This window comes from Diceros bicornis, chromosome 18 (assembly GCF_020826845.1).
Source record: "Diceros bicornis minor isolate mBicDic1 chromosome 18, mDicBic1.mat.cur, whole genome shotgun sequence".
NCBI classification, from domain to species: domain Eukaryota; kingdom Metazoa; phylum Chordata; class Mammalia; order Perissodactyla; family Rhinocerotidae; genus Diceros; species Diceros bicornis.
The window spans coordinates 10,938,817-10,966,354 of record NC_080757.1 but is presented as its reverse complement, the minus strand read 5'-3'; the positions used below and the strand labels follow the sequence as shown (position 1 = coordinate 10,966,354).

Here is a 27,538-nt window from a genome sequence, read left to right as displayed (position 1 = left end):
AGCGTCCCCCGCCCTCCGCGGTGGGGGCGGGGCCTCAAGGGGCGGGGCTATGTGGAGTAGGGTGGCGGGGCGGGGGAGCTGAGGGTGGCCCCCTGGCGGGGCCATGGAGAAGCAGGACTCTCTGGGGGCTGCCGGCTGCCTCAACGGGGAATCCCCTGGAGGGGCAACCAGGGGAGTGCCAGGAGGCATTGGAGGAGTCGAGGCAGGCGCCAGGCCGCCCTCCGAAGTAGTCTTGTGTCACGTTTCTGGCCCCCCCCTGCACTCCGGGGGAGTCGTAATTCGCAGTCCTCGTTCCAGCCGGCCCTCCGAGGGGGTAGCGGTCCTTGGTTCCGGGCCCAACCAGCACCCTGGGGAGGTTGCGGGCCACAGCCATGGGCCCGGCACATACCCTGGCGGATTTAATCCCCCCTTCCTTGGAACCCGTGCATCCGGGACGTCCAGCCTTGGGTCCAGGGGGTCTGGGGTGTACAACTCGGGAAGCAGTTCGCGCCCTGGGTCAACTTTCTTGCACCCCCACAAACCTTGTGAGGACCGGCCCCGGGGCATCCTCAAAAACAGCAGTTCCATCTCGATGCAGAAATCCCCCAGTGTGGAGAAGTAAGGAGCCCAGCTCAGTGGGCACGCCGCTCGGAGCCGGGAGGGTGGGGTTCCGGACACTTTGAGGGGGTGGAGCCAGGAGGGAAGGGGCGGAGTCCTGAGAACTATAAGTGAGAGTAAGTGAGGGCGATTGGGTGGGAAATTTGAGTTTCCAGGCCTTTGCGGGAGAGCGGTAGGTACCGGACCAACCCTGGCTACATTGTAAGTGATTATCATTAGGCCTCCTACGCCTCTGGAAGTACAAAGAGGGTGCAAGAAAAAGGTTTTGAATGACTGAAAGAATGAGGGAGGGCTGTGAGAAGAGGTCACTAGGCTTCCTCCTCGTTTTTTGTGTCCTTCCCCCACCCCAGGAAAAAGTCTCAGCGCTGGGATGAAATGAATATCCCGGCCACCTACCACCCTGCTGACAAGGACTACGGATTTATGAAGGTGGATGAGCCCAGCACTCCCTACCACAGGTGCTGAGCCCGTCAACCCAGACTCTCTTCCCTGTTCAAAGGCGGGTTACGGGGAGGAGGCTGAGAGGCTGCAGGGACTGGATATTGCCTGCTGCCTCCCTCCCAGCACTGCTTGCTCCTTCCTTTGCAGGCTGCAGGACAGCAATGAGGACCTACTTGAGGTTTCCTCCCGCACAATGACTCCCGAAGAGCTGGCGGAGAGGTGAGAGTCCTGCCAGAGCTCAGCAGGGTTGTGGGACCTCTTCCTCCTTCCACTCCTGAACTCTGGGGTCTGAGCCAGCTCTGCTTTTTTGACTACAATTCCCGTCAGAACTGACCAAGGCCAAGGTGGGGGAGTCAGCCAGCTTGGCCCTATCTATCACCTGCCACCATTGTTGTTCTCTTCCTTTGGTGCCCCCAACTAGTCTCCCTCCCTTCAGGTTTGCAACAATGGACAATTTCTGCCCCAAGGTCCTCCAGTACAGTGATAACAGAAGCTCAGGGTCTTCAGACAACTTTTCCAAGACACGTGAGATGAGGGTCGGGGATTGAATGAAAAGGGGAGGCGGAGTGAACCTTCAACGAGAGCCTGGAGGGAAAGCCAAGCTCTTACACTGGCCCACAGACTCCAGTGCTTTTGAGAAGCGCCGCAAGGCACACTACGATGAAGGAAAGTTCCTTAGGGCTCAGAAAAACCTGCCATTGGATAATAACAAGAACAGCAATGGGAGTATTGTCAGTATGGGAGGTGGCAGTCGAGGTGTGATGCTGAGCCCAGAGCCCAGACCTATGGAGAGAAGCTGGGCAGGAGGACTGGCCAGAGGAGTCAAAGTTGAGACTGACTTGATGACCAAGAACTACATCCTAGAAGCCAAGGGTTAGCTATGGCGGGGCCCCAGGGACTCAAAGGAATTGTAGTCCAGAGCCTTCTCCACCATAGCCTGTCTTCCTCAGTGGGCATTGGCCCAGGGCCCTGCCTAAGAGGGAGGTAATGCTGGGAGGTGACCCAGGGAAGACAGAGGGCAGCTGGGGTTGGGTCCCTATCAAGGTAGTCTTAGGGGAGGCTGGCTGGTGAGGAGGAACAGAATGCCCAAGAGAACCAGGGGGATGGGGAGGTCACTGAGGTTTTCTAAAATGGGAGGAGGTGATAGAAGTGAGATGAGAACCTGGGGCTTGAGCTTCTCTCCTGTGGTGGGGGCCACAATGGACACCTGAGGGGCCTGGATACGCTAGGTATGAGACTCAGATTGATTTGGGTGACTCCTCAGATTTCCCTACCTCCAGAAATCAGTCCCCAGCTCCAGCCACCATCGTGTTAGAGCAGGAGATTGATCTGCAACGCAAGGAGTATTATAGCAAGGGAAGATACCTGAGGCGCTCTCCCCACCCAGAGCTTGAGGAGGACACAGAAGATGAGCAGCAGGACAGTGAGAGCTGGGCCGGGTCAGCCTGGGGGCAGGAGGGCTGAGAACTAACAGATTGATGGATGCCGCAACCCTGACCCCATGATGCTTCCAGGCTCCACAAGCTTGAACTGGATGATGGAGAATCCCATAAGCACTGAGGTCCGTCTGCTGGACCACACAGGAAACCACTTTCAGGATCCCAAGGCTACTGAGAACTCCCTGACGGTGACAGTGACACCATTGCTGCCTGGTGAGAACACCAGGCCACCATCTCACTGGGCCTGGCTCTTGGCAAGCTCCCATGCCCCCAACCCCCACCCCTTTCAGGCCAGTAGACCAGCAACAGGTGCTAAGAGAGACCATAAACATCCTAGTGTGCAAGGCCCTTGTTGTACGGAGAGGAACCAGGGAGGCTCAGAAGGGTTGGGATCCTCTCCAGCTTGGCATCACCTGCTGACCCCATGCCTCCTCCCTGACTCCTCTCTGCCACCCACCCTACTCCAGGTACTGCCCTGTCTTCCAAAGACAGTAGGTCCCAAGCGGGTGTCAGTGGCTGGTGTCCAAAGGGCTGAACTGGCGAAGCCCAGAAAGCTCAAAGAGGGTACCTGGAAGCAACCCAAACTCCCCAAAACTGAACCAGCACAGACATGAGCCTGAGCCCTGGTGGGGGCAAAGGGCTGCCTGCACTGCCCAGGGAGGGAGAGGAGCTGAGTGGGTAGGTTCTAGGGAATCTGGTGGGTCTCGTGGGCCAGATCTCATGCCTGCTGCACAAAAGCTACTAACCCAACCCCTTTTCTCTCCAGATACAACTGTGCAGCTTCGATGGACTCAGGAGGAGGAAGCCAGACAATGGAAAATGTAGCCAGCTGGGAAGGGGGTGGGGACCAACCTTCCCCTGCCCTCACCACCCTAGGAGTGGACAATAAAGAGAAGAAGAGCAGGCCTCTGGGTGCTGTGAATTGGGGACCCAGGCTGGGCCTGCTCCGTCCTTGAGGAGAGGGGAGGAGGGAGGGAAATTCACACACAGGAAACCAAGGGCAGGCTGAGCAGAGAAGAAAGCTTGGAGTAGTCTGGGGAACTGGGCTCAACAAGAACCTAGGAGTCTGAGAAGGCCCAACTGTAGCAGGATGACAGTGATTGGTGTGATTCAGTCAACCATAAATTTACGGTATCATCTTTACTTCTTACAACAACCCTGGAGGTAGGGGTTATCATCCCCATCTTCCAGATGAGAAAACTGAGGAATCAGAGAGCTTGCCCAAGGTCACACAACCTTTAAGTGACAGAATCAGGATTTGAAACTATATCTGCCAGGCCTCTCAAATTCAACCACTAAAGGAGAAAGAAGCAAAGAAAGACCAGGGCCCCCAGTAGGAAGGTGACAGCAGATAGTCCCTGAGGGCGTGGCTGTGGCTTCTCTGATCTCAGGCCCCTCTCCTCTGCCCAGGCCCCGCCTCTGCCCCTCCCAGCACTGCCTGGAAGTGTGGGGTGAGAGCTCCTCCTAGGACACCCATTCCCCTTGGGGAAAAATCTGCGCCCCCCCAGGCTCTACCCAGGAGAGGACCTTCTCCTTCCTCATCAACGCCCCTTCTGGGGCAGGCAGTGCCTCTACCTGCATCCCCACCTGCTGGGCCCCAGGGCCCACTGGCCTCCGAGCAGTCAAGCTGAGATGACGGTCAAGCTGGATTTCGAAGAGTGTCTTAAGGACTCACCTCGCTTCCGGTAAGTGCGAGCAGGTCTGGAGGGCAGGGAGGGAGTAGTCCGACAACCCCCAACATGCACACGCACTCACACACAACCTTCCCCAGGCCAGACGTCCTTCCAGGGAGTAAGTCTCAAAGGGACAAGATGGAGCTTGGGGCCAGAGTAGGACCTCTGCTATCAAACCGGGTGCTCTGATGTTCTCCACTCCTTGCATGTGGAGGGGGCTGCTCCAGCCTCTCGCACCCCCAGAGCTGGCATTCCCTCCTCCTCCTCACCCAGACCCCTGCCCCTCCCCCAGCACCTGCTCTGGGCGGTTAGCAACTTCCTGCCCTCGCCACATCCACCCTCCCTCCTACCCTTCCTGCTCTGGCCTGGGCCAGCAGCTCCTACACTGCGCAGTGAGCTGAGCAAAAGAGGGTGGGTGGGTGGCTCTTCTTAACCCCTCCACTTTTTCTGTCTGTACCTCCACTCCCTAACCCCAATCCCTGACCTTGCTGAGGCTGACAGACCAGATGGACCCAAGCTCTGTTCCTGTGACCCCACCCCTCCTTTCCCAGAGCCTCTATCGAGTTGGTGGAAGCCGAAGTGTCAGAATTGGAGACCCGGCTGGAAAAGGTGATCCTGACATGGAGAGGTGACCCAGGAGCCAATTAAGATGAGAGGGGCGGGGCCAGGGAGAAAGTTGGAGACCAAGAATGAGTTCCAGGGATTATTGAATGCTAGCCATGTTCCAGGGTAAATATTTGGGGGGGTATAGAGAAAGAGAAAGGTGGTTCTGTGCTGTTAAGGAGCTTGGGATCTTGAAAAACCAGACTCATTGGTGGACTACTCTTGAGCCCTGCATTATGCTGGGCCCTGGGTGTTTGGGAAGAGCAAGACTATTTCTACCTCCAGAGAGCCCGCAGACGGCCTGTGGAGGACCAACTGTGAAACACTTAAACACAAGACAATAAGGCCTTCCCTGGCCTCTCTATAAAACATGCATGCACGTGCACACACACACATGCACACACACACTCCCATTTCCCTTACTCAGCTTTATTTTTCTCTATAGCTTTTACCTCAATCTGACATGTTATATATTTATTTGCTGCATTAGTTTTCTATTGCTGTGTATCAAGTTGCAAATTTAGTGACTAAAAACAATACACATTTGTTATCATAGTTTCTGTAGGTCAGAAACCACCCACAGCTTAGCTGGTCCTCTGCTCAGGGTCTCACAGGCTGCAGGCTCCTCTGAGGCTCAGAGTTTTCTTCCAAGCTCTTGTGATTGTTGGCTGAGTTCAGTTCCTTGCTGTTGCGGGACTGAGGCCCTCATCTCCTAGAGGATACCCACAGTCCCCTGCCATGTGGCCCTGTCCGTAGGCAGTATACATCATAGCAGCTTGCTTCTTCAAGGCCCGCAGGAGAGTCTCTCTTGTGGGTGCTGGCGAGATGGCATAAGTTTATATCGGATGTAATCACAGGAGAAGCATCCATCACCTTTTCCACAGGGTGTAACTGAATCGTGGGAGTGCCATCCCATTGTCTTTGCCATATTCTGTTGGTTAGAAACAAATCACAGGTCTCGCTCGCATTAAAGGGGTGGGGATTATGCAAGAGTGGGAATCACCCGGGGTCGCCTTAGTGTGTGTCTGTAATGATTTTTTTGTGTTTCCCCACTAGAATGTAAGTGCCATGAGGGACTTTTATGTTTTGTTTTTGCTCAATCCCCAGTGCCTATACTGGAGCCTGAAAGTTAGCAGAGGACCAATTTATACATATATTTTTTTAATTCAATTTTTTGAGTTAACTATAGACTCACAAGAAGTTGCAAAAATAGTACAGAGAGGGCCCACGTACCCATCACCCAGCTTCCCCCAGCGGTGGCATTTTATATAACTAGAGTACATTACCGAAACCAGGAAATTGATATTGGCACAATGCAATGAACTGTCTACAGACCTGACTTGGATTTTACCTGTTTTGCATATACTTTTCTGTGTGTGTGAGGAAGATCAGCCCTGAGCTAACATCCGCTACCAATCCTCCTCTTTTTACTGAGGAAGATTGGCCCTGGGCTAACATCCATGCCCATTTTCCTCTACTTTATATGGGACGCCGCCACAGGATGGCTTCACAAGCGGTGCGTCAGTCCATGCCCGGGATCCAAACCTGTGAACCCCAGGCTGCCAAAGCGGAGCACGTGAACTTAACTGCTACACCACCAGGCCGGCCCACATATACTCTTTTTTTAAAAAAAATCTTTGTGTATAATTCAATGGCGCTTTACCACGTGTACAGATTCTTATAACCAGCATCACGTTCAAGATATGAAACTCCTGGGGCTGGCCCCGTGGCTTAGCGGTTAAGTGCGCGTGCTCCACTCCTGTGGCCCGGGTTCGGATCCCGGGCGTGCACTGTCACACCGCTTCTCTGGCCATGCTGAGGCCACGTCCCACATACAGCAACTAGAAGGATGTCCAACTATGACATACAACTATCTACTGGGGCTTTGGGGGAAAAAAAAAGGAGGAGGATTGGCAATAGATGTTAGCTCAGAGCCGGTCTTCCTCAGCAAAAAGAGGAGGATTAGCATGGATGTTAGCTCAGGGCTGATCTTCCTCACACACACACACACACAAAAAAAAAGATATGAAACTCCTATCACCACAAAGGAACTCTTTTGTGCTACCCTTTATAATGATGCCCTCCCCTCCTCCTTCTCAAATCCATGACAACTACTCCTCTGTTCTCCATCTCTAGACTTTTGTCATTTCTAGAATGTTACATAAGTGAATTCATACAGTATGTGACCTTTCAAGATTGGCTCTTTTTTTTCCACTCAGAATAATGCCCTTGAAGTTGATTCAATTTGTTGCATATAAAGAGTGTCAGTAGTTCATGTATGAATAGTTCATTCCTTTGCATTGCTGAGTACTATTCTATTGTATGGATGTACCAGTTTCTCACTAGTTCAGTCTCATGAAAGTTCCTTATTTGGATATATGGGGAGGGTGTGGTGGATGAAGAAAAAACTGGACACTCGGTCCCCCAGCCCCACACAGTGGAGTTGTGAGCATCTGGGTCCTTGTCCCTGGTCACAGACACTCCATGGTGACGTCTGATAAGGCTTGGTTGTGGTCAGTTTTCTGACCATTACTGACCCTGCCAGCCACCCTCAAGTCAAGCTGTATTTCCCTGAAGCTTTCACTTGCCCTAGAAAGTGTTCTTCAGTTCAACAAAAGTTCACTGAGCACCTGTGCGGCCCAAGCTTTCTGAGCTTCTGCTGCCCAGGGTTTCCTCACAGAACCTCCCTGGTAGTCTCCTGTCCCCTGGGCTGAGCTGAAGGGCTCCACAGATATTTGCTCCATCCTAGATGTGGTGACTCAGGCCAGAGCCAAGTGGTGTCACCTCAGGGGCAATGCAGTTCTTGCAGGTAACAAGGGCTGGGGGTCAGGAGACCTCACTTTGGCTTCTGACGCAGCCACCTGGCTCTCCCAGAGACACCCTCCTTGGGCAAGTCACTTGTCCCCTTGTTTATTAAGCCTCCTTATTTGTCAGTTGGGGGGGCAGACAGAATGGGCCCTAGGAGCACCCTAGCATGCCATCTTTGCCCTTCCCTGTGGCTTTAGTAACTAATTAATATTTATGAGAGAATGTTCAGTGAGCTCAGAGTGGGATGACTCGAGACAGTAAATACTATAGAATTTAATAACAGCCAGGTAGAGCATTCATCCTGTGAGCCAGACAGTGCATGAGAATGGAGTTTCTGGGGAGCTCTACATGCAAGAATCAGGGCAGGGCAGGGAGAGATGCATGGGAGTGGACAGAGAAAGACATTTGGAGGTGAAGCTGACACTGGCTTTGGTGACAGGCTGGGAGGAATTTTGTTCCGGGCATAGAGCAGTGGGAGCAAAGAAGCAGAGATGAGAAAGCACCAGGTGTGTGTTAGAAACTGGGAGAGCTGGACTGGGCTGCAGAGAACGGTAGGCAAGGTTGAGAAGGAGGGCACAGCCCTGGGGAAGGGGAGAGGAAGAGGGCAGAAGTGGGGGTCCACCGGGTCTGGTGGCACACGGCACAACTCCCTGTTGCCCTGATGCTTCCTAGCTCCTCAAGCTGGGTAATGGCCTGCTGGAGAGTGGGCGCCATTACCTTGCCGCTGGCCGTGCCTTCATTGTTGGCATTTGTGATCTGGCCCGCCTGGGTCCACCAGAGCCCATGATGGCGGTAGGTGGAGGGCCCAAACCATGGTGAGATGGGGCCTGGGATGTGGAGAGATCCTGTGGAAGGGGGGGGTTGGCTTGGGGTCTGCAGTGGGAGGGGGCCAGAGCCGGGCTGGGGCTGCCATCTAAGACAGCTATAGCAGACTGGATCTAGAGATGGGAGGGCCCTACCGCCCCGTGCCTGGTACTCTCTTTCTGCTCTTCCTGCCTAGGAGTGTCTGGACAAATTCACTGAGAGCCTGCGCCACAAGCTGGACAGCCACGCGGTGAGTGGGGGTAGGTAGGGCTGGTGGGGGAAGCAAGGTTGTCTGTGGTCCTTACCCCCACCTGCCAATTTCTGCTTCCCCTCAGGAGCTTCTAGATGCCACCCAGCACACACTGCAGCAGCAAATCCAGACCCTGGTCAAGGAGTGAGTAGGGAGGGAAACCAACCCTCCAGCCCTCTTCCCATTACCATAGGGGCCTCCTTGAACGAAGGAGTTGTGAGACTTGGTGTGGTGGTGGGGGGTGTTTCTGGTGGCCTGACAGCTATCGCCCATCCCAAGGATCCCCTTGGCGGTGCTATTACACAGGCCACTGAAAGGCTGAGAGGGCCTTCTCCTGGGACTTCTCTGCTGGGGGCAGGTGAGTATACCTGTGATTCTGTGTTATCCTCCCACCCTCAGAGGACTCCGGGGTTTCCGAGAGGCTCGCCGGGATTTCTGGCGGGGGGCCGAGAGCCTGGAGGCTGCTCTTACCCACAATGCAGAGGTCCCCCGGCGCAGGACCCAGGAGGCAGAAGAGGCAGGAGCTGCTTTGAAGACTGCTCGAGCTGGCTACCGGGGACGGGCACTGGATTATGCTCTGCAGGTGCCTGCCCCACCTGTCCTCCTGGGGTACGAGGGCCTCAGTCACCTCGAGGCCAGAGGGCCCCCAGTGTGCAGTGGGAGGGGCGCTGTTTTCAAGACTGACCTGAGGTCTTTTTGGTCCCTCAGATTAATGTGATTGAGGACAAGAGGAAGTTTGACATCATGGAGTTTGTGAGTTGCAGTGGTGGTGAGGGCAAGGTGGGGAGGAGCCTGCGGATGGAGAGCAGGAGGGAAGAGGGAAAGAGGTGTCCTTCCTCAGCTCTGCCCCCTGCCCATCTTGTCCCCCAGGTGCTGCGTTTGGTGGAGGCCCAGGCTACTTATTTCCAGCAGGGCCATGAGGAGCTGAGTCGGCTGGCCCAGTATCGCAAGGAGCTAGGCGGCCAGGTAGGGCCCCAAGGAGCAGGCAGATGGTGGAGGGAGGGCAGGGGCTCTGAGATGACTCTCCTGGCCTAGTTGAGGGAGCCCGGGAACATCTGAGATGCCCCTCCTATGCCCAGTTGCACCAGCTGGTCTTGAATTCAGCTCGAGAGAAGAGGGACATGGAGCAGAGACACGTGCTGCTGAAACAGAAGGTGAGGGCTGGGACTGCAGGCAGGAGGCAGATGGCCTTGGGGCCTTGGTCTCTGCCCACTTCAGTTGCCCTTTGACCCTCTTCTGCCCCCAGGAGCTGGGTGGGGAGGAGCCAGAGCCAAGCCTAAAGGAGGGGCCTGGTGGCCTGGTCATGGAAGGTCATCTCTTCAAACGGGCCAGCAATGCATTTAAGACCTGGAGCAGGTGAGGCGATGATGCCCCAGTCAGCCAAACCCATCCGATTAAATATTTTTTGAGTGGTTTTAGTGCGCTAAGCACAGCAAGAAACACAAACAAAACTCCCTGCCTTCAGAGAGTTTACATTCCATTGGCAAAGACAGACAATTAACATAATAATTAGGTAAATTATATGTTATGTTAGAAGGTAAGAGTGCCATAGGAGAAAAATAATGAAGCAAGGGATGTGGTGAGCTGGGGAGGGGTGGCAATTTGAAATAGGATGGTCAGGGTAGGCCTACATGAGAAGGTGACTTCTGAGTGAAGACTTGAAGGATATCTGGGGGAATAATGTTCGAGACAGAAGGAGGAGCCAGTGCCAAGGCCCTGAAAAACTTGAAGTGTTGGAGGAACAGAGAGGAGGCCATGGGTGTGGACAAAGGGAGGGAGGAGGAAGTGGTAGGAGATGAAGTTGGAGCTCCTGGAGGTGTGAATCATGATAGGGCCTTGCCGGTTGTGCAGGGGTTTAGGCTGTACTCTGAGGGAAATGGGGAGCCATTGCAGGGTACGGAGCAGGGTGGTGATCTGCTCTGGTTCAACTCCTTCTCCATCCAGGGCCACTGCCCATATGGGATCTTTGTGCAAATTAGAAAATGAAGCCCCTTCCCCAAGATACTTGCATCTGTCACAAATTTAGCAATAGACTTATTTTATTAGAAAAAGCATTTTACTGCCATCTGCTGGAAAGTTGTCTCCATAAATGTATCAAATCTGGGTTGGCCAAGATGTTAACAGTACTCCTTAGATGTCCTGGTCTGTGCAACTGTCCTCCCTCCTCTGGGACATCTCATGGGACAGTCAGCCCAGGTCTCCTCTCAGCAAGATCCGTATGGGGCAAAGGGCACAGCCTCTCAGCTGTCCCTGTCCCGAGCCTCATCCCAGTGCTGCGCATGTCCATAACTCTATCTCTACCTCCTCCAGACGCTGGTTCACTATTCAGAGCAACCAGCTGGTTTATCAGAAGAAGTACAAGGTGGGTAAGCCCGGGTCCTGGACGCCTGGGCCCAGGGAGACTCAGCCCTTTCTGCAGCTGGCTGGACGTCTGCCCCCTTATCACCTTTCCTGCCAGGACCCTGTGACTGTGGTGGTAGACGACCTCCGTCTCTGCACAGTGAAGCTCTGCCCTGACTCTGAAAGGCGGTTTTGCTTTGAGGTGGTGTCCCCCAGCAAGTGAGTGCCATCCAGCCCCACGGGTGATGCTCTAATATATCTCAGTCTTTACCAACTGGAAAGGCAGGCCAATCACAAAGGCCTCCTGGAGCAGGGTCTTGGAGCCCCCTATGTAGTCTTAACCCTTTGCTGGCTGGATTGTAGGGCAGTCTGGGCGGGGGGGGGGGGTTCTGAGGGTAGGTTATAGGGTGATTGGGAATATTTAGAAAGATATTACCAGTTGGTATGGAAGTATTTCAGTATGACTGGTACAGTTGAGTACTAGCTGAATGTCAACCTACCTATCCTGCCCCATGGCTTCCCAGGCCTCAGACCCCTCCCCACTCTCTGTCCCGCTTCCTGCTCAGGTCCTGCCTCCTGCAGGCTGACTCAGAGCGCCTCCTGCAGCTGTGGATTAGTGCTGTGCAGAGCAGCATCGCCACAGCCTTCAGCCAGGCACGCCTTGATGACAGCCCCCGGGGTCCAGGCCAGGTACCTTAACATGGGGATGCAGGGCCAGGCTGCCCAGGGAGATGAGGCATCCCTTCTCCTTGGCCCCATGGCCTCTCTTTCTTCCCCTGTCTCCCCCAGGGCTCAGGACACCTGGCCATGGGCTCTGCTGCCACCCTGGGCTGTGGTGGGACAACCAGGGGAAGGGAGCCTGGCGGAGGTGGGCATGTGGCAGCCCAGGTGCAGAGTGTGGACGGCAATGCCCAGTGCTGCGACTGCCGGGAGCCAGCTCCCGAGTGGGCCAGCATCAACCTTGGTGTCACCCTGTGCATTCAGTGCTCCGGCATCCACAGGTCATTCCCTAAGGCCCCAAGCGTGGGCCCCACTCCTTCTGGCTGCAGTGTGTGAGGGGGCAAGATAGAGCCCATCACAGGGGCTCCTCCCTTCCCACCCTGCCCTGGCTTCCTCTCTTAGATCCTGGCCATGACTGGACCACTCAGTGTCTTGGTCTGGCCAAGGTTGGGGGACACCAAAAGGAGTTTATTGGCTTGACTGAAAGAGGTGTGGGGTCAGGGCTGCTGAGAGTGGGGGAGCCAACAAAGAGCAGAGAGAGGTCATGAGGCCTTAGCAAATCTATAGGCCCTCACCCCGAGTCAGTCTGGTGGAAGGGGGAAGGGGAGTGGCATGGAAAGAGTTGTCCAGGCCAGAGTGCCATGGGAGAAGGGAGGTGGCTAGAGAGGCCCTTAAAATGAAATGTGGGGGAAGAAGGGAGAAGAGGGAAGGGTGAACACGCAGGATCCTGCCCAATGCAGGTCAAGGCTACACAGGCCTCCTGGGCCCGTGCCTCTGCACAGCCCCTCATGCACGGCCTTGCCTCCAAGTCTTTTCAGGAGCAGCAGCAGCTGCCCCAGCTGCTGCCCCACAGAGGACCTGACTCCCACTCTGGCCCTCTAGGAGCCTTGGAGTTCATTTCTCCAAAGTCCGGTCTCTGACCCTCGACTCGTGGGAGCCAGAACTAGTGAAGGTGACTTGGGATATGGTGAAGGGGGTGGGGGGTGGGGGCAGGGTCAGTACAAGGCTGCAGAGCTCTGAGGACTCAGAGACTCACCCCCACCCTACTTGTCTGCCTCCGCCTCTGCCTGGGCCGCCCGAAGCTTATGTGTGAGCTGGGAAATGTAGTCATCAACCAGATCTATGAGGCCCGTGTGGAGGCCATGGCAGTGAAGAAGCCAGGGCCCACCTGCTCCCGGTGAGGTTGGGGCTGCCCTCCTTTTGGGAAGGGAGGAGGGTCTAGGATGGGAAGAGGGAAGACCGTCCCCTTCTTTCCCCCGACCCCCCTAGGCAGGAGAAGGAGGCCTGGATTCATGCCAAATACGTGGAGAAGAAGTTCCTGACCAAGCTTCCTGAGATTCGAGGGCGAAGAGGAGGCCGGGGGCCCCCCAGGGGGCAGCCTCCTGTGCCCCCAAAGCCTTCCATCAGGCCCCAGCCAGGGAGCTTCAGATCCAAGCCAGGTATGGCGTTGGTTGGGCATTCATTGAGTGCCTGCTGTGTGCTCAGCACTGTGCCAGGCCTGGTGGGGAGGCACAGAGTATGAGGCCCAGGCCTTCCCCTTGAGAATGCTGGAGGAAAACTGGCACTGGTTTTACAAGGCAAGAGTTTTGGGGGTTACAGTGAAGAAGGAGAAGGAGCATAGGTCTGGGAGTAGGCAGGGAGGGCTATGTAAGGGTGTCAACAACATGAGAAAAGTCCAGAGTGAGAATGAGCTAGGGTTTCCAAAGGCCTGTGAAGGAGAGTGTGAGTTTGAGAGGGAGCCAAGAGAGCTGGGGCTGAGCATCAGTGAGTCAGCTCACCTGTGACATCCCAGCTGGTCAGGATGGTTGGACAGGAAGAGGTGAATGATGCTGTTTCCCTCCACACCCTAGGGGCCACACACAAACACACACACACAGCTCCACCTCCCACCACAGTCCCCAGAGTCCTGAAGGCCTCCCCACAATTGAGAAGTGACCTATCCCATTACAGCATCAGGGCACTGTGCTGAGGGTGTCTTCCCAGACTCACAGCTGATTCCCTCTAACAGAACCCCCCTCTGATGACCTGGGCAGCCTGCACCCGGGGGCCCTGCTGTTTCGAGCTGCTGGGCATCCTCCATCTCTTCCCACCATGGCTGATGCCCTTGCCCATGGAGCCGATGTCAACTGGGTCAACGGGGGTCAGGAGAATGCCACGCCGCTGATCCAGGCCACAGCTGCTGTGAGAGTTGTCAACCTCCGCACCCCACCCTAAGGCTCCTTCTCTTCGACCTCTGCTCTGACTCTGGCCCAGCTCTTACCTCTCCCTCCACCCCCACCTGCTCCCTGGGAGCCCCACCCCATAGGGAGTGATAACCAATAGAGACTGGTTGCTAAGAGTGTGCAGTTTCGAGGCAGACAACCTACGTTTGAATCCAGGCTCTCACCACTTACAGGAACAAGTTATGACCCTCTCTGTGCCTCAGTTTCCTCATCTGTAAAACAGGGATAATATATCTCATTAGGTTGTACTATGGATTCAGTGTATGAATACATGTAAAGAGGTAGGCCAGGGCCTGACACTTAGCTGTACCCCTACAGTCCTGATGCCCATGCCCCACCTTCTGAACTGACCCCACTCTAAAATATCTTTAAATCTGCCTCTAAAGATGCCACCCTCTCTCCCCATTCCTAACCTCTCTATGTAGAATTCTCTTCTGGCCTGTGAGTTTCTCCTCCAGAACGGGGCGAACGTGAACCAAGCGGACAACCACGGCCGGGGCCCGCTCCACCACGCAACCATTCTTGGCCACACGGGGTAGGGGCGGCGGGGATGATGACCTTGGGGAGGAAGGCTCCGGACGGCGTGAGAGGCCGGCTGAACCTGACTATCCTCTCCAGGCTGGCCTGCTTGTTCCTGAAACGGGGGGCCGATCTGGGAGCTCGGGACTCTGAAGGCAGGGACCCTCTCACCATCGCCATGGAAGCAGCCAACGCTGACATCGTCACCCTGTGAGGATGCCTCAAGGGGCGGGGCTAGCGCTCGCACTATCCACTTGGGGCGGGGCTCACGCCGAGACCCGAGCGTGCCAGCCGGGGCGCGGGGAGGGGCGGGGCCAGCTCCTGGACCCGGAGAGGAAAAGAATGCTCCGAGTGTTGATTGGGGCGTGGAGTAAGAAGGGGGGCGGGGAGGTCCGAGGATGGTGAGTTCTTGGTGAGTGAGAGGCATCATTGTTGTAAAGCATCTTTTGAGCACGACCCTGGGGAAACATGAATAAAACAACTCACTCAAAGTTTGGGAAGTTGGGGTGGGGGGAGTGAAGAGAATGTCATTCATTCTTTAATTCCTTCCCCTTCAGGCTACGATTGGCAAAGATGAGAGAGGCCGAAGCGGCCCAGGGTCAGGCAGGTAAAGTACTCTCCGCCCCCGGCCCAACATTGTAATTCTGGGCGTCTGGCCCCCGACGACCCGTTCCCCTCGTGCCCAGCTTGATTAATCTCATTGTTTATTCAACAAACGTGTATTGGGCGCATCCGACGCGAATCCCGGAACAGAGCAAAGAATAGGCGAGGGCGCTGCCCTGACAGCGCAGATGTGCCCTCCACCCACGCGGGAAGCGCGCGCCCTTAGCAGGCCAGCTGCGCAGTCCCCACCATGCTCTTCCGCGCTAGGGCCCGGTCCTCCAGCCTCCCAGCCCTTCCTCCCTCCCCTCAGGGGACGAGACGTATCTCGACATCTTCCGCGACTTCTCCCTCATGGCGTCGGATGACCCGGAGAAGCTGAGCCGGCGTAGTCACGATCTCCACACGCTGTGATCCCAGGCCTTCGCGGGTCCACACCCCCAGCCCCCCCCCTCCCCACCGCCCGGCCCTTCGCCATTAAAGCCTTCGTGCTTTGCTCCCCGCTTCAGAGTTCATTTATTGGGCGCCACCTTCGGGCCGGCAAGGCGTTGGGCGCCGCGGGTCCGGGGTGCGGGAGCGCTTGGGAGTTGGCGACTCCCAGGGAGTGAAGTGGCAGCTCGGGCCTCAGCCCTAGCACCTGGCGGCCCCGGGGCGGGGCTCTCGGCTCAGGCGACGTGGCCAGACGCGGCCGGCCGGGGAGAAGCGGCTCGCGTGGGCTGGGGGCCGGCCTTTCCTTGGTGGGGGCTGGCGTCGCGCCGGAATGGCGAGGCTGCTCTGGCCACCCCGGCCCCGAGGCATCCCCGGAATGCGGCGGCTCAGCACCCACCCCCTCGGGAATTCCCTAGGGAAGCGAACTGGTCCCCAATTCCTGATGGCCGGGCCTCGGTTTCCCGAGTGGAGAAAAGTGCACTCCGGGAGAGGCTGGAGACTCGAGGTTAGACTCCGGCCCTCGCCGAGTTGCAGACGTGCGATCGGGCACACCTGGGGGCTGGCGGGGCTGTCGCGGCCACATCCGTAGCGACGCGCCTGAGTCACCCTCCGGACCCACCCCCGCTTGCGTCCGCCAGTCCAGCCTGTCCGCCCCGTCTCTCCGGTTCGCCGCGCTCGGATCCCACCTCCACCCGAGCCGCGCGAGCCCCGCGGGGGCGGGGGGCGGGGCGCCAAGGGGGCGGGGCTGCCTCTTAAAGGGACCCCGGCCACTGCCCTGAGGCCACTTCCTGGGGGCGGAGAGGACTTCAGCTGCTGCGACGACACCGGGGAAGGCGGCGACGCCCGGGTCCCGAGACTCTCGGCTACTTCCAGCAGAGTCCTCTGACACTCCCAGTTCGGACTCAGCGTGCATTGTCGTTACCCAGCCGATACAGAGGCACCTCCGCCATCAGCTCCAGTCAGCCCTGTCTCCATATCCTGGGACCCGTGCCGGAGCCAGGCCAGGCCAGGCCTCTGACTGGCCCCCGGAGCCCTGCGTGGACTTGCCCCCGGCGACAGAGATCTGCCTGGGAACTCAGAAGCTGGACCCTTCAAAGAGTCGGCCTTGTGCTCGCCACCGTCACCTACTGGTTGAATTCCGGAAACCCACTGTCTGAGGACCACAGAAAGGAATCGCTGACCACCGGAATCGGATGCGTCTGGACCGAAATCTCCCTTCCTTCCCTTCTGGCTACCCTCTGCTCTTTTCATCGGTTCTCTCAACCTTTCGAGCGTTTCTGTGCCCGGAAACCATCCCCCACTACCAAGGTAGCTGGGGTGAGCCCCAAATCTTGCTGCCTTGTTCTCCAACCTGTGCCTCCAACACAGCGAGTCTGAATCTTACGACCCAGTTCTGCACATACCCAGGAAGTTCTGCCTTTTCTTCTCTTTCGGTGTCTCCAATACTCCCCAAAATTTCCCCTCCTCCTGTGCCCTCTTCGACCCCCTCCTTTGGGGGCCCCGTGACCCTGAATGTGGGGGGCACGCTATATTCCACCACTTTGGAGACTCTGACTCGTTTCCCAGACTCCATGCTGGGGGCCATGTTTAGGGCGGGCACCCCCATACCCCCCAACCTCAATACCCAGGGAGGTGGCCACTACTTCATCGACCGAGATGGCAAGGCCTTCCGGCACATCCTCAATTTCCTGCGGCTGGGCCGCCTGGACCTGCCCCGCGGATATGGGGAGACAGCACTTCTCAGGGCAGAGGCCGACTTCTACCAGATCCGGCCCCTCCTGGATGCCCTGCGGGAACTGGAGGCCTCTCGGGGGGCCCCTGCACCCACAGCTGCCCTGCTCCACGCAGATGTAGATGCCAGCCCCCGCCAGGTGCACTTCTCTGCTCGCCGGGGTCCACACCACTATGAGCTGAGCTCTGTCCAGGTGGACACCTTCAGAGCCAACCTCTTCTGCACTGACCCTGAATGTCTGGGTGCCATGCGAGCCCGATTTGGTGTGGCCAATGAGGACAGGGCAGAGGGAGGCCCACACTTTCATCTGGAGTGGGCCCCTCGCCCCGCGGAACTCCCCGAAGTAGAGTACAGGAGACTGGGGCTGCAGCCACTGTGGACTGGGGGGCCAGGAGAACGACGAGAGGTGGTGGGCACGCCGGCCTTCCTGGAGGAGGTGCTGCGGGTGGCTCTGGAACACGGCTTCCGTCTAGACTCCGTCTTCCCTGACCCTGAAGACCTGCTCAACTCCCGATCTCTGCGCTTTGTCCGGCACTGAGGACTGAAAGTGCTGCCCTCAGTTTGACTTGGGGCGGGGGGAGTGGGCAGAAAGGGGGATGAAGGCTCCCCTGAAGCCTCTTTCTAGTTCTGCTTTGGAAGCTGTGAGAGTCAGGGGTCCCACTGCACCTGACTGGAGCCCAGTTGGGGGCAGGAATTCCCAAACCCGAGTCCACTGAGGGCTCACAAGTGGTCCAGAGGCTCTGGACTGCTGCTTTTCCTGGGAGGGGTGGGAAAGGTTTCCGTGACTTGTCTCCTGAGGCTGGGGACCTCCAGTGTTTCTTTGGTGGGAGCTCATTATTCAGGGGTCTGGGAAGGTAGCAGAACCCTGGAGGGACACTGAGGTCTGGGAGAAAAAGGGACTTTGGATTGCTCTAATGTGGTCTCCTGGACGTGGCTTCTCCTCCTGGAGCTGGGTGGCCTGGTCTGGACTGACCAATGAGAGGCTGGAACACTTTGCAACATGGAAAGGGAGATTCTTTGCTGTGTCCCAAGCCACGTACTAAGGGAGACAGAAAGGCTACACCCCACCCTAGGCTGGCATAAGGGAGCTAGGAGAATCCCCATTAACTATGGGGCTGGAGCATCCCTCTGGAGAGCCAAGTGTTTTAAAGGATCTCATATTGATGGTGGGGCTGGCCATGGGAAAGAGGGAGGCATCTTCTTGGGTCCTGCCTTACTTCCTTCGTGTGTGTGTGTGTGTCAGCCAGTGTGTCTGACTGATGTGTGGGTCCCTGACATCTGGGCTCCCATCTGTGTTGCTGGAGACAGCATCTGTGTGCTGGTCTTTCTGTGATCTCTGTGTGTCCTGGCCTGTTTGGGGTTGCCCAGCAACTGTTTGGCACTGGGTGTGTCTGGTATGGGTGTGAGTAGATTGAGAATTAGTTTAATCACAAAGGGTGTGTGTGTGCACGCATCTGCGTTCACATCACCACGTAGGCAGGAGGTGTCTGTTGGGGTTTGAGTCACTAGGATCTTCTTGGTGAGAAGTAAGAGGAGTCCCTGGGCTTAGCTGGGCCTGGAGAGGCCTGTATAGAACTCTTGGTTGCTAAGGCAACCATGGGCCTGTTGCTAGGAGATAGCTGGGGAAGGCCCAAGGCTGCCCAAGACAGAGAGGAGATGAAGGGAAGAGTTTGAGGGAGAATATGGGAAGGGCTGGGATTTCTGGGTCCCTGAGGGGATGGGATACTCACACAGAACTTCTTCACTGGGGGAGTCACTCATTTATCACTGGCTGTGATTTACAAGAAGAAAAATAAAATTGCTTTTGGAACCACAGACTTGTAAAGGCTGCTGAGGGCCAGATTGGGGGTGCCGTCCTCCGTGCAGCAGACGCTCTGCTTTCTCCACCTATCTCCCACTAGAGTGTCTTCTAATCTCTAGTTCCCTGGGCCCCATGTTTACCCCAGCCAGGGATGGAGCAGTGAACTGTTCTGGAACACTCTAGAACCTCCAGGCAAAGGGCTGGAACCAGGATCACAGAGCATTCCAAGGCCCTCCCAGCCTAGGTGGGGCCAGCCTTCTTTCACTACCCCCAGTGGGCCTCATGTGGATGCTGGCACTAGGTGGGGTTTTCCTGGCAGCCGCCCAGGCCTGTGTCTTCTGCCGCCTCCCAGACCGAGATTTGTCAGGCCGCCTGGCTCTGCTCTGCAGCCAGATGGAGGCCCAGTGGAGGGACTGTGAGGCCTCCTGGAACTTCTCGGCCTTTGCCTTAGGTAAGACCAGACATCCAGGGACAGGCCCAGCCACAGTCACCCCCACGTCCCAAGAGGGGCAGCAGGTGGTTTCCCGACTGTGCCCCTCAGCTGTCGCCTCAGCCCTCTCTGCACACGCTGGCCTTTCCCTCTGGGAGAGCTTCAGTCTCCAGGAAAGTCAGGAAAGACCCCAGAACCTCCTTCTGGGCTGATGAGGAAATCGCTGGTCCTTGCTCATCTCCACAGATGAGGTGTCCATGAACAAAGTCGCAGAGAAGACTCACAGAGTCCTGAGGGTCATGGGTGAGGTCAAGGGGGTAGGCATGACCTAGGGCCTTGGATGGGCACCAAGGAGGGGGATGGGAGGAAGGGGCTGGGGAGGCAGGGAAGGGTGGAGAGCAGGTGGAGACAGGAGGGCGTGATGGGGAGGTGCTGGGCTAAAGGGTGGAGGTGACCTGGCCCTGTTGAGGCCCTGGGCAATATAGCTGCTCTCTGCCTCCTCAGAGATCAAAGCGTCTCTCTCCTCACTCCCTTCCTATTGGCAATGGCTTCAAAAGACCAAGCTCCCTGAGTACACCAGGGAAGGTACTGATGCGGGTAGGGGTAAGGGGTGCCTATGAACGCAGGCAAAGGGGTGTGTGGCTGAGCGACTCATTTACCCCCACCCCTCCTTGTCTCATTTCAGCTCTCTGTGCCCCTGCCTGCCGTGAGTAGAAAAGGAGAGGGGTAGTGAAGACAAGGGGCCTCCGGGGTACCTAAGAAGAGCCTGGCAGTTAGCAGGGAGGAAGTGGGGTCCTCTGGAAGGGTGGAGCTGGCGCTTCCCCTCCCCAGCTCTGGTCCTGCTGTCTCCTGCAGGGGGCAGCACCACCCTGTACAACTGCTCCACCTGCGAGGGCTCCGAGGTGTACTGTTGGCCCCGAAAGCGCTGTTTTCCAGGTCCTTACTCCCCACCCCTGCCTCACCCCACTCAGATCTCTGAGCTCTTAGGCTTCCCCAACGTTGACTGGTGTGGTCCCCAGGATCATTCACTGCCTCCTGGGTTCCCTGCAGGAAGTCATGATCTTTGGGAAGCCAGGATTCTGGTCCTCTCTGTCTTCGGAGCTGTCCTGCTCCTGGGTGTTCTGAGCCTCATAGTGGAGTGAGTTGGGGGATCAGGGCAGGAAACAGCCTCACCGCCTCCACCTCCAACCAGCCCAGTGCTTTCCATCACCTATCCTTCCTCCTTCCCTCCCAACTCCCTTCCCTTCCTTCCCAACTCCCTTCCATTCCCTTCCCTTCCCAAGCCTCCCATCTTGTCTTCCCTCAGGTCCAGCCATCTCAAAGCAAAAAGTAACTTGTGAAGATGCTGACAGCCTCCCAGCCTCCAGTTCTAAGGAGCATGTACCCACAACTTCCACTTCCTGGGGGGAGGTGGGGCAGGGAACCAGCCAGCCCCTCAGTTCCAGCCCTAAAGCTTTAGTCTTCCAGACCCTAAAACCCAGATATCCCCATGATCCTAGTGTCAGACAGCCTCCGGGGACCCAGGCACCCGCAACTGTAAAGTTCCTCCCCTCCAAGCCCTCAACCAATCAGATAGGGGCAATCCGATGCCAGGAAATATCTACAGAAGGAAAGAATCCCCTCCACACACACCACCACTCCCACACCCCCTTCTGCCTGTTCCTGGGAAGTGAAGTGGGGGCTGTCTGCCCCAGAAGCTACTCTTGGCCCTGTATGACTGACTGGGAATCCGGGAATGAGTGTTCTGGAAAACTCCCTCCCTCTAGAGTGAGACCACATCAGTCAGTCTGCTGGCATGCTATCACCCCATTGTGCAACCTCAGCCTCCCGCAGAGGTCTCCCTCCTGCCAGGCCCAACTAAACCTGCTGTCAAATTGCCTCTACTGCTGCCTGGCCTCTGTCTGCAGCTAGGGAGGGCATCCGTATAGCAGGGTGGGGGGTGGTTGCACCGCAAGAGACATTTGGCAACATCTGGAGACATTTTTGGTTGCTTTGACTGGGGAATATGGTACTGGCATCTAGTGGGTAGAGACCAGGGATGCTGCTCAACATCCTAAAATGCACAGCAGAGTCCTCTACAACAAAGAATGATCCTGTCCAAAATGTCAATAGTGCGTGGTTGAGAAACCTTGGTGTTCAGTCCCCTGGCTATCAGTTTTTTGGTTTGGGGGATGGGAGATGGGACATGAAAAGAGAGGCCTGTCACCAACCACAAGTCTCAGTCCAAGGGCCTAGGCCTGGAAGGGATTCTGGCCCTCACCTAGCCCAGTGGTTTTCAAACTGGGTACCTGGAGGCTCCAGGGCAAGGATCTCAACCAGCTGCACATCGGAGTCACCTGGGCCTCATCTCCAGAGACTCTGAATTTAGTGGTCTCATATGAGGCCTCAGTTAATCTAACTTACAGCCAGGGTTAGAACCACTGTTTTGGGGTACTCATAAAGGTCCTGGGGATAGGGAGAGGAATGCCTACCCCCTCCAGGAGACTTCATTCTATTTTGTTTTACACATTCTAGCCCAGTCCCTTCATTTTACACACAAAAAATGCTACCCAGAGATCATAGAGCAGGATCATACAACTTGCCCAAAACAACTCGTTCATCCATTCATTTGACAAATACTTAGTGAGTGCCCGCCTGGTGCCAGGCGGCATTACTGCCCATGCTGGGATGAGAAGCCATGTCCCCTGGCTGCCCAGGCACCATAGCTCTCCTCTGGTCTGCAGGAGCTGCCTCGTACCCTCCTATGCTGTACCCTTTTTCTAGGCTCAACACTTTGGAGTTGTCCTTGTTTTCACACCCAACATCTCTCCCCATTCTTGAAGGGCCTCTATCCTGTCTGTCCCCTCCTCCTGCCCTTTGGCCTCCAGCCCACTCTAGAACTGTCTCACTGTGGACCCCAGTCTCCCAGATGTGCCGAGGAAGATGTCCCTGAGCTAACATCTGTGCCAGTCTTCCTCAATTTTGCATGTGGGTCGCTGCCACAGTGTGGCTTGACAAGTGGTGTAGGTCTGCGCCTGGGATCTGGCCTGCAAACTCTGGGCCACCAGGCCACCAAAGCGGAATGTGCTGGACCTAAGCACTATTCCACGGAGCTGGCCCCCACACTGCTCTTCTTAAACCTCCACATTGCTCACACCTCCTGTCCAGCATCAAATGATGGTTAAGAACCTGGGCTGTGGAGTTGGGCTACCTGATTTCAAATCTGGCTCTGTCTCTTACTGGACTTTGGGAAAGTTATTCTCCGTGCCTGTTGCCTCATCTTTTAAATGCAGATCATGTATTTCATTGATTCTATGGGCGTTTTTTTTTCTGTTTACATTTTAACATCTCTGAAGAATCCACCTTAAATTGAAGATATGTCGTGGCATAGTGGTATATATTACAATTGATGATATTGTCAATTCAATGTAATGCAACAGCACTTACCTTACAGAATTACTGTGAGGTCCAAATAAGTTCATATAAAATGCTTGGGACTGTCCCCGACATATAATGGGCCCTCATTAAGTATTAGCCATAATAATCTCTTACTTAAAACCCTTCCCTAGCTCCTCCTTGCCTACAGAATACAGACCTGGCCCTTACCCTGACCTTCAAGCCTCTGCATCAGCAGCTCCCCCCTGCCTTATTTTGTCCTCAGGCCAGAGCTGTCCAAACACAGATTTAACTGGAATCTCTGCTTGGATGCCCCACAGGCATCTCAGACTCCACATGTCCAAACCCACCTTCCTCCCAACCCCGCCCACCTCTTGTAATTTCTCTCAAGCTTAAGGGCAGTGCCAACAGGGTCAAGGACCTCTTCCTCTCATGTCACACACCCACTTCTCATCAGCAAGTGATCTACCTTTGTAATACTTCTTGGAATCTGGGCCCCACGTGTCCCTGGTGCTTTCTCTCCCAGCACTGCGCATCCCACAGCCACACTGAATCACTTGTAGTTGCCCAAACACTATGTCTTCATGTCTCCTCGCCTTTGCCCAGGCTTGTTCCCGGGATGCCCTTCTCCTTTGGCTCAGACACTGCCTCTTCTGAGAAGCCTTCTCTGAGCCCCTGAGACAGGGTAGAGTGTCCCTTCTCTAGGCATCTCTCATGTGGCCTCTGTTATATCAGGTGGTGAGGTTTCTTTATACATCTTCCCTCTACACTATGCACTACCCTATAAAGCCACTACCCAAGGTTTTGTGTCTTTGTTTCCTCAGCGCCCGGCACATGGTAGACACCAGGAAGTGTCCTGACAACTCTAGCCCCTTTGCTGAACCCTTGTGATATGCCCTCCCCACGTAAGCTCTTCATGAGCACGTAGCACAGGAGGCTAGTGGAGTTTGTTTCTTTTCTGGGTACACAAGGCCAAGCCACCAGAGTGTGGCCTGCTGGGGCAGGGCTAGATTTTCTGAGCCCCTCACCAAACAGGGGAGGCTGCTGTGGGTGTGGCAGTTTTAAACAATGGTCCCCACATTCTTTGACATGCCTCCTACCAAGAGGTAGGGTCTACATATCCTTCCCTTGAACCTGGGCTCCATGAATGGCTGACCAATTCATTGAATGCGGCAAAAGTAATGCTGGGCCGCTGAGCCCAGGCCTTAAGAAACTGGCACCTTCTGCCCTCTGCTTCCAGAAACCAGTCACCATGCAATGAGGATACCCAGCCTACATGAAGAGTCCACATGAAGGGTTTGGCCAAAAGCCAGCATCTACTGCTGGACACATGAGTGATAATACAGCCTCCAGCTGTCAAGTCTCCCTCACACTTTCAGTTTTTCCAACTAAGGCCCCAGACATAGTGGAGCAGAGATAAACCATCCCCACAGTGTCCTGTTGGAATTCCAGATTCTCAAAGTCCAGGAGCATAATAAAATGGTTCTTTTATACTACTAGGTATTATTACTTAACTATAGATAACTGGATCATTGGGGCAGAAAAAGAAGCCAAGGACTTGGCCCTACAGGCCCTGGGTTCATGACATGGCTGGCCCTGAAACTTCCTAGCTATGTGCATGAAAAACATCACTTCACCAGCCTAAGCTTCAGTCTTCCTACCTGTAAAATGGAATTAATGATGGCTTACACATATGGAGACTGTATGTTAGACACCATTCTAAGCGTTTTATGGATTGTATTAGTTATCTATAGCTGTGTAACGATTTATTCCAAAACTCAATTGTCTAAAACATTTATTATCTCACAGTTTCTGTGGATCAGAAATTCAGGGGCAGCTTCACTGGGTAGTTCTGGCTCAGAGTTTCTTATGAGGGTGTAGTCAAGATGTTGGTCAGGGCTGCAGGAATCTGGAGGAATCTAAGGTTTGACTGGGGCTGGAGGATCAGCTTCCAAGACAGCTCACTTGCATGCCTGGTGAGTTGGTGTTGGCTGTTGTCAGGAGGCCTCGATTCCTCGACACGTGGAGGCTCTCCATAGAGCTGCTTGAGTGTCCTCATGACATGGTGGCTGGCTTCCCCCAGAGCGAGGGTTCCAGGAGGGGGAGTCACACTGTCTTTTATGACCTAGCTCAGAAGTCACACACCATCCTTTACGCAATATCCCATTGATTACACAGATCAGCCCTATCCTTTGTGGGAAGGCACTATATAAGTGTGAATATGGGGAGGGGAGTTTCATTGGCAGCCATTTTGGAGACTGGCTACCGCATACGTAGACACAGTTAATTCTCCAATAACTCCATAAGGTAGATACTCCTAATAGGCTCATCATGAAGATGAGGAAACAGAGGCACAGAAATGTGAAGTGACTTGCTCATATTCACAGGGTGGTATGAGGTAAAGCTGGGATTCAAACTCAGGTAGGCAGGCTCCAGAGGGAAGGTCTAAGCTACCATGCTGTAAAGGCCCTCAGCTCCATCGTGAGCTTGAAGGAATATTGTAGATCTAAGAGTACTTCCACTTTGGAAAGCAAACTAACAGATACATACAAGGTGGTGGACTGGTGACTCTAAAAACTAGTAAGGCAAATGCAAATTGGGGAAGAAAGGGACTTCATGGACCTGGGAGATGCAGATGGGGTGATGGAACAGGAGCGTTTTATCCAAGGGTCTGGGAAGAGCCAACCATGTGGGGCAAGGGAGTGCCACACAGGGGGGATGGGTTCACCAGGAGAATGCTTATGGGTTAGGTTTGGAAACTCCCATCCCCATCACTCCCAACAAAGGAGCTCTTGATATCAAAAATCTCCTTTGCTTCACCCTACCCAGATGACTCTCTCATCAACAAAGATCACTGAGCACTTATCATATGAGCCAGGCACTAGGCCGCACATCGGGGACATAGCAACGCTCAGGCAACATGAAGTCCTTTTCTACCTGGAACTTGGAGTCTAGCCGGGGAGACAGACAAGTTACTGGCAAATTCCACCAGAATAATGAGTGCAATGACGGGAAAGCACAGGGATCTTGGGGTGCAGGGGAACAGACCTGACCAGTTAGGGTTAGGCTTCCTGCACTTAGCAAGGCCACATTGGGATAACGGTGGGAAGAATTCCAAGAAGAGGGAACCGCCATGCCCAGGCTCAGAAGAGAGAGAGCCAGAACTCTGAGGCTGCCCATGTTGAGAGGTGGACATGGGTGAAGTAGAAGCGGGAGAGCCCAGTGATCCCAGGGATCAGAGCAGGAAAGGAGGAGCTAAGGGGGCACTAATGTAGCTCCCAATGGAAACAGAGAGGTTTCTGCGCAGGGACGGGCCCCACTCCCAACCCAAACCCAAGGCTGGAGGGATGTGGGAGGGAACATGTGGGTGCCCTCTCTGCTTATCCTCCTGGTTTTCTGCCCTGTGGGGCAAGACTTGGCTCCAGTGGTGTGAATGTGCTCATCCTTCTCGGATGTACAGCCTGCAGGGCAGGGCAGAGGTTGGGGAAAAGCAGATGGAGGAGGGTGGTGCCAGATCTGGGCCTCCAGGTTTAAGTGTTGTTAGCAGGATGCCGCATCTCAGCCTAAAGGATGTGCTCCCTGAGGGTGGTTAGGATGGTCAGGTTGTGCTCCCAACATCCCACCCTTCTTTATGGGCAAAGGTGGAGAGGAGAGAAGCTTAACTCCAAAAGTAAGAAATGAATAGGGAGAAGGGAAGGAATAAAGAGGCCTCTGATTCCCTGGAGAGCCAAAGACAAAGGTGGGGCTGAGCTGCTGCCTCTGGTTTCCTGCTGGAGCATAGAGGACGTAGGCCAGGAGTCCAATCAATAGTGTCCTCAGCCTCCTCTCTATCCCCCAGACAAGGCCTAGGCAGGGCCAGCCTCTCTCCCCTGAACCAATGGTAAGAGCCTGTTCCCTGAGCTCCCTATTCTTCTCTCTCACCTTTTCCTGGCCTCTTACTACAGCAGGCTGGTTCTTTCACTCCCCTGTATAAAGCCTTTCAGTGGTTACCAGAGCCCTCAGGTAAGGCCCAAGCTCCTGACCGTGTTCGGCAAGCCCCTGTAGAATGAATCCATTAAGGGCAAGGATCTTGTCTGCTTGTTCACCTGGGTCCCCAGAACCTGGCACAGTGAAAGCTTGCTGGAAGGATGGATTGATGCCTAGTCTGGCTTCTGCCAACCTCTTCGGCTGCATCTGCCTTCATATCTCCCCATGTGTTCTACACTCATGTAGACTCCTAGAAGACCTCCAGTGTACCCAGATCTGTAAGGACACTGGGAATTCCGAGGAAAATCAGGTTTCACATGCTCCATGGAGCCACTGTGTTTCCCACCAAGAACTTGGACAACACCAAGATAAATCTCAAAAACATGTTGAGTGAAAGAAGCCAAACACAAATAATAAACACTGTGTGACTCCATTGACAGGAAGGTCAAGAGCAGGCAAAAGTGATCTATGCGTTTTAGAAATCAGAATAGTAGTTGCCTCTGGGGAATGGAATTGACTGAAAATGGGCACAAGGCAACTTTCTGGGATGGTAGAAATGTTCTAGGTCTTTATCTGCATCCATGGATGTATACATTTGTTGAAATGCATTGAGCTGTACAGTTAAATCTGTGCATGTTACTGGATGTAAGTTATACCTCAATAAAGTACTGTCAGTATAGAAAGTATAGTAACATTCATATGAATATGACAATGCCAAAAAACCCCTCAGTGTATGGATTAAACAGCACATCAGACATAACCAAAGAGAGAATTGGTGAACTGGAAGAT

General features: G+C 55.0%; 4 protein-coding genes across 6 annotated transcripts; all 4 read left to right on the top strand.

Moving 5' to 3' along the window:
- Positions 1-103: 103 nt before the first annotated feature.
- Positions 104-3,308, top strand: LOC131416984 (uncharacterized). Its single transcript, XM_058559869.1, has 7 exons — positions 104-597; positions 948-1,055; positions 1,186-1,257; positions 1,475-1,563; positions 2,553-2,690; positions 2,945-3,155; positions 3,244-3,308. Exons 1-6 carry the CDS (start codon positions 104-106, stop codon positions 3,010-3,012), a joined length of 969 nt encoding a protein of 322 aa, XP_058415852.1. The 3' UTR covers positions 3,013-3,155; positions 3,244-3,308.
- ACAP1 (ArfGAP with coiled-coil, ankyrin repeat and PH domains 1) lies at positions 3,306-15,513 on the top strand. 3 transcript variants are annotated; one of them, XM_058559859.1, is made up of 22 exons: positions 3,306-4,162; positions 4,702-4,759; positions 8,234-8,353; positions 8,562-8,615; positions 8,701-8,759; positions 9,015-9,198; positions 9,324-9,368; positions 9,486-9,581; positions 9,695-9,769; positions 9,862-9,971; positions 10,926-10,977; positions 11,074-11,174; positions 11,522-11,645; positions 11,745-11,956; positions 12,558-12,627; positions 12,758-12,852; positions 12,945-13,114; positions 13,684-13,856; positions 14,323-14,432; positions 14,516-14,626; positions 14,974-15,023; positions 15,330-15,513. In XM_058559859.1, exons 1-22 carry the CDS (start codon positions 4,110-4,112, stop codon positions 15,428-15,430), a joined length of 2,223 nt encoding a protein of 740 aa, XP_058415842.1. In that variant the 5' UTR covers positions 3,306-4,109; the 3' UTR covers positions 15,431-15,513. The 3 variants fall into 3 exon arrangements, with proteins under 3 accessions (XP_058415842.1, XP_058415843.1, XP_058415844.1); XM_058559860.1 differs by lacking the exon at positions 8,234-8,353; XM_058559861.1 differs by lacking the exons at positions 3,306-4,162; positions 4,702-4,759 and adding an exon at positions 4,762-4,778.
- A 263-nt stretch (positions 15,514-15,776) lies between these two features.
- Positions 15,777-19,010, top strand: KCTD11 (potassium channel tetramerization domain containing 11). The gene has a single exon (XM_058559863.1). It carries the CDS (start codon positions 16,639-16,641, stop codon positions 17,713-17,715), a length of 1,077 nt encoding a protein of 358 aa, XP_058415846.1. The 5' UTR covers positions 15,777-16,638; the 3' UTR covers positions 17,716-19,010.
- A 182-nt stretch (positions 19,011-19,192) lies between these two features.
- On the top strand, positions 19,193-20,748 carry TMEM95 (transmembrane protein 95). The gene is made up of 7 exons (XM_058559870.1): positions 19,193-19,429; positions 19,655-19,711; positions 19,913-19,993; positions 20,094-20,114; positions 20,240-20,344; positions 20,459-20,546; positions 20,715-20,748. The coding sequence occupies exons 1-7, from the start codon at positions 19,261-19,263 to the stop codon at positions 20,746-20,748; spliced, it is 555 nt and encodes a 184-aa protein (XP_058415853.1). The 5' UTR covers positions 19,193-19,260.
- The last annotated feature ends 6,790 nt before the right edge of the window (positions 20,749-27,538 follow it).

What these genes read in the sequence shown, in the direction of transcription:
- KCTD11 (XM_058559863.1), top strand. Translation starts at nt 16,639, where the DNA reads ATGCGTCTGGACCGAAATCTCCCTTCCTTCCCTTCTGGCTACCCTCTG.
- LOC131416984 (XM_058559869.1), top strand. Translation starts at nt 104, where the DNA reads ATGGAGAAGCAGGACTCTCTGGGGGCTGCCGGCTGCCTCAACGGGGAA. An exon ending in AGACAACTTTTCCAAGACAC is followed by an intron (nt 1,564 to 2,552) that starts GTGAGATGAGGG and finishes TGATGCTTCCAG; the next exon opens with GCTCCACAAGCTTGAACTGG. An exon ending in AGTGACACCATTGCTGCCTG is followed by an intron (nt 2,691 to 2,944) that starts GTGAGAACACCA and finishes ACCCTACTCCAG; the next exon opens with GTACTGCCCTGTCTTCCAAA.
- ACAP1 (XM_058559859.1), top strand. Translation starts at nt 4,110, where the DNA reads ATGACGGTCAAGCTGGATTTCGAAGAGTGTCTTAAGGACTCACCTCGC. An exon ending in ATCCAGACCCTGGTCAAGGA is followed by an intron (nt 8,760 to 9,014) that starts GTGAGTAGGGAG and finishes TCCCACCCTCAG; the next exon opens with AGGACTCCGGGGTTTCCGAG. An exon ending in ACGTGCTGCTGAAACAGAAG is followed by an intron (nt 9,770 to 9,861) that starts GTGAGGGCTGGG and finishes TTCTGCCCCCAG; the next exon opens with GAGCTGGGTGGGGAGGAGCC.
- TMEM95 (XM_058559870.1), top strand. Translation starts at nt 19,261, where the DNA reads ATGTGGATGCTGGCACTAGGTGGGGTTTTCCTGGCAGCCGCCCAGGCC. An exon ending in TCTCTGTGCCCCTGCCTGCC is followed by an intron (nt 20,115 to 20,239) that starts GTGAGTAGAAAA and finishes TCCCCTCCCCAG; the next exon opens with CTCTGGTCCTGCTGTCTCCT. An exon ending in GTTCTGAGCCTCATAGTGGA is followed by an intron (nt 20,547 to 20,714) that starts GTGAGTTGGGGG and finishes GTCTTCCCTCAG; the next exon opens with GTCCAGCCATCTCAAAGCAA.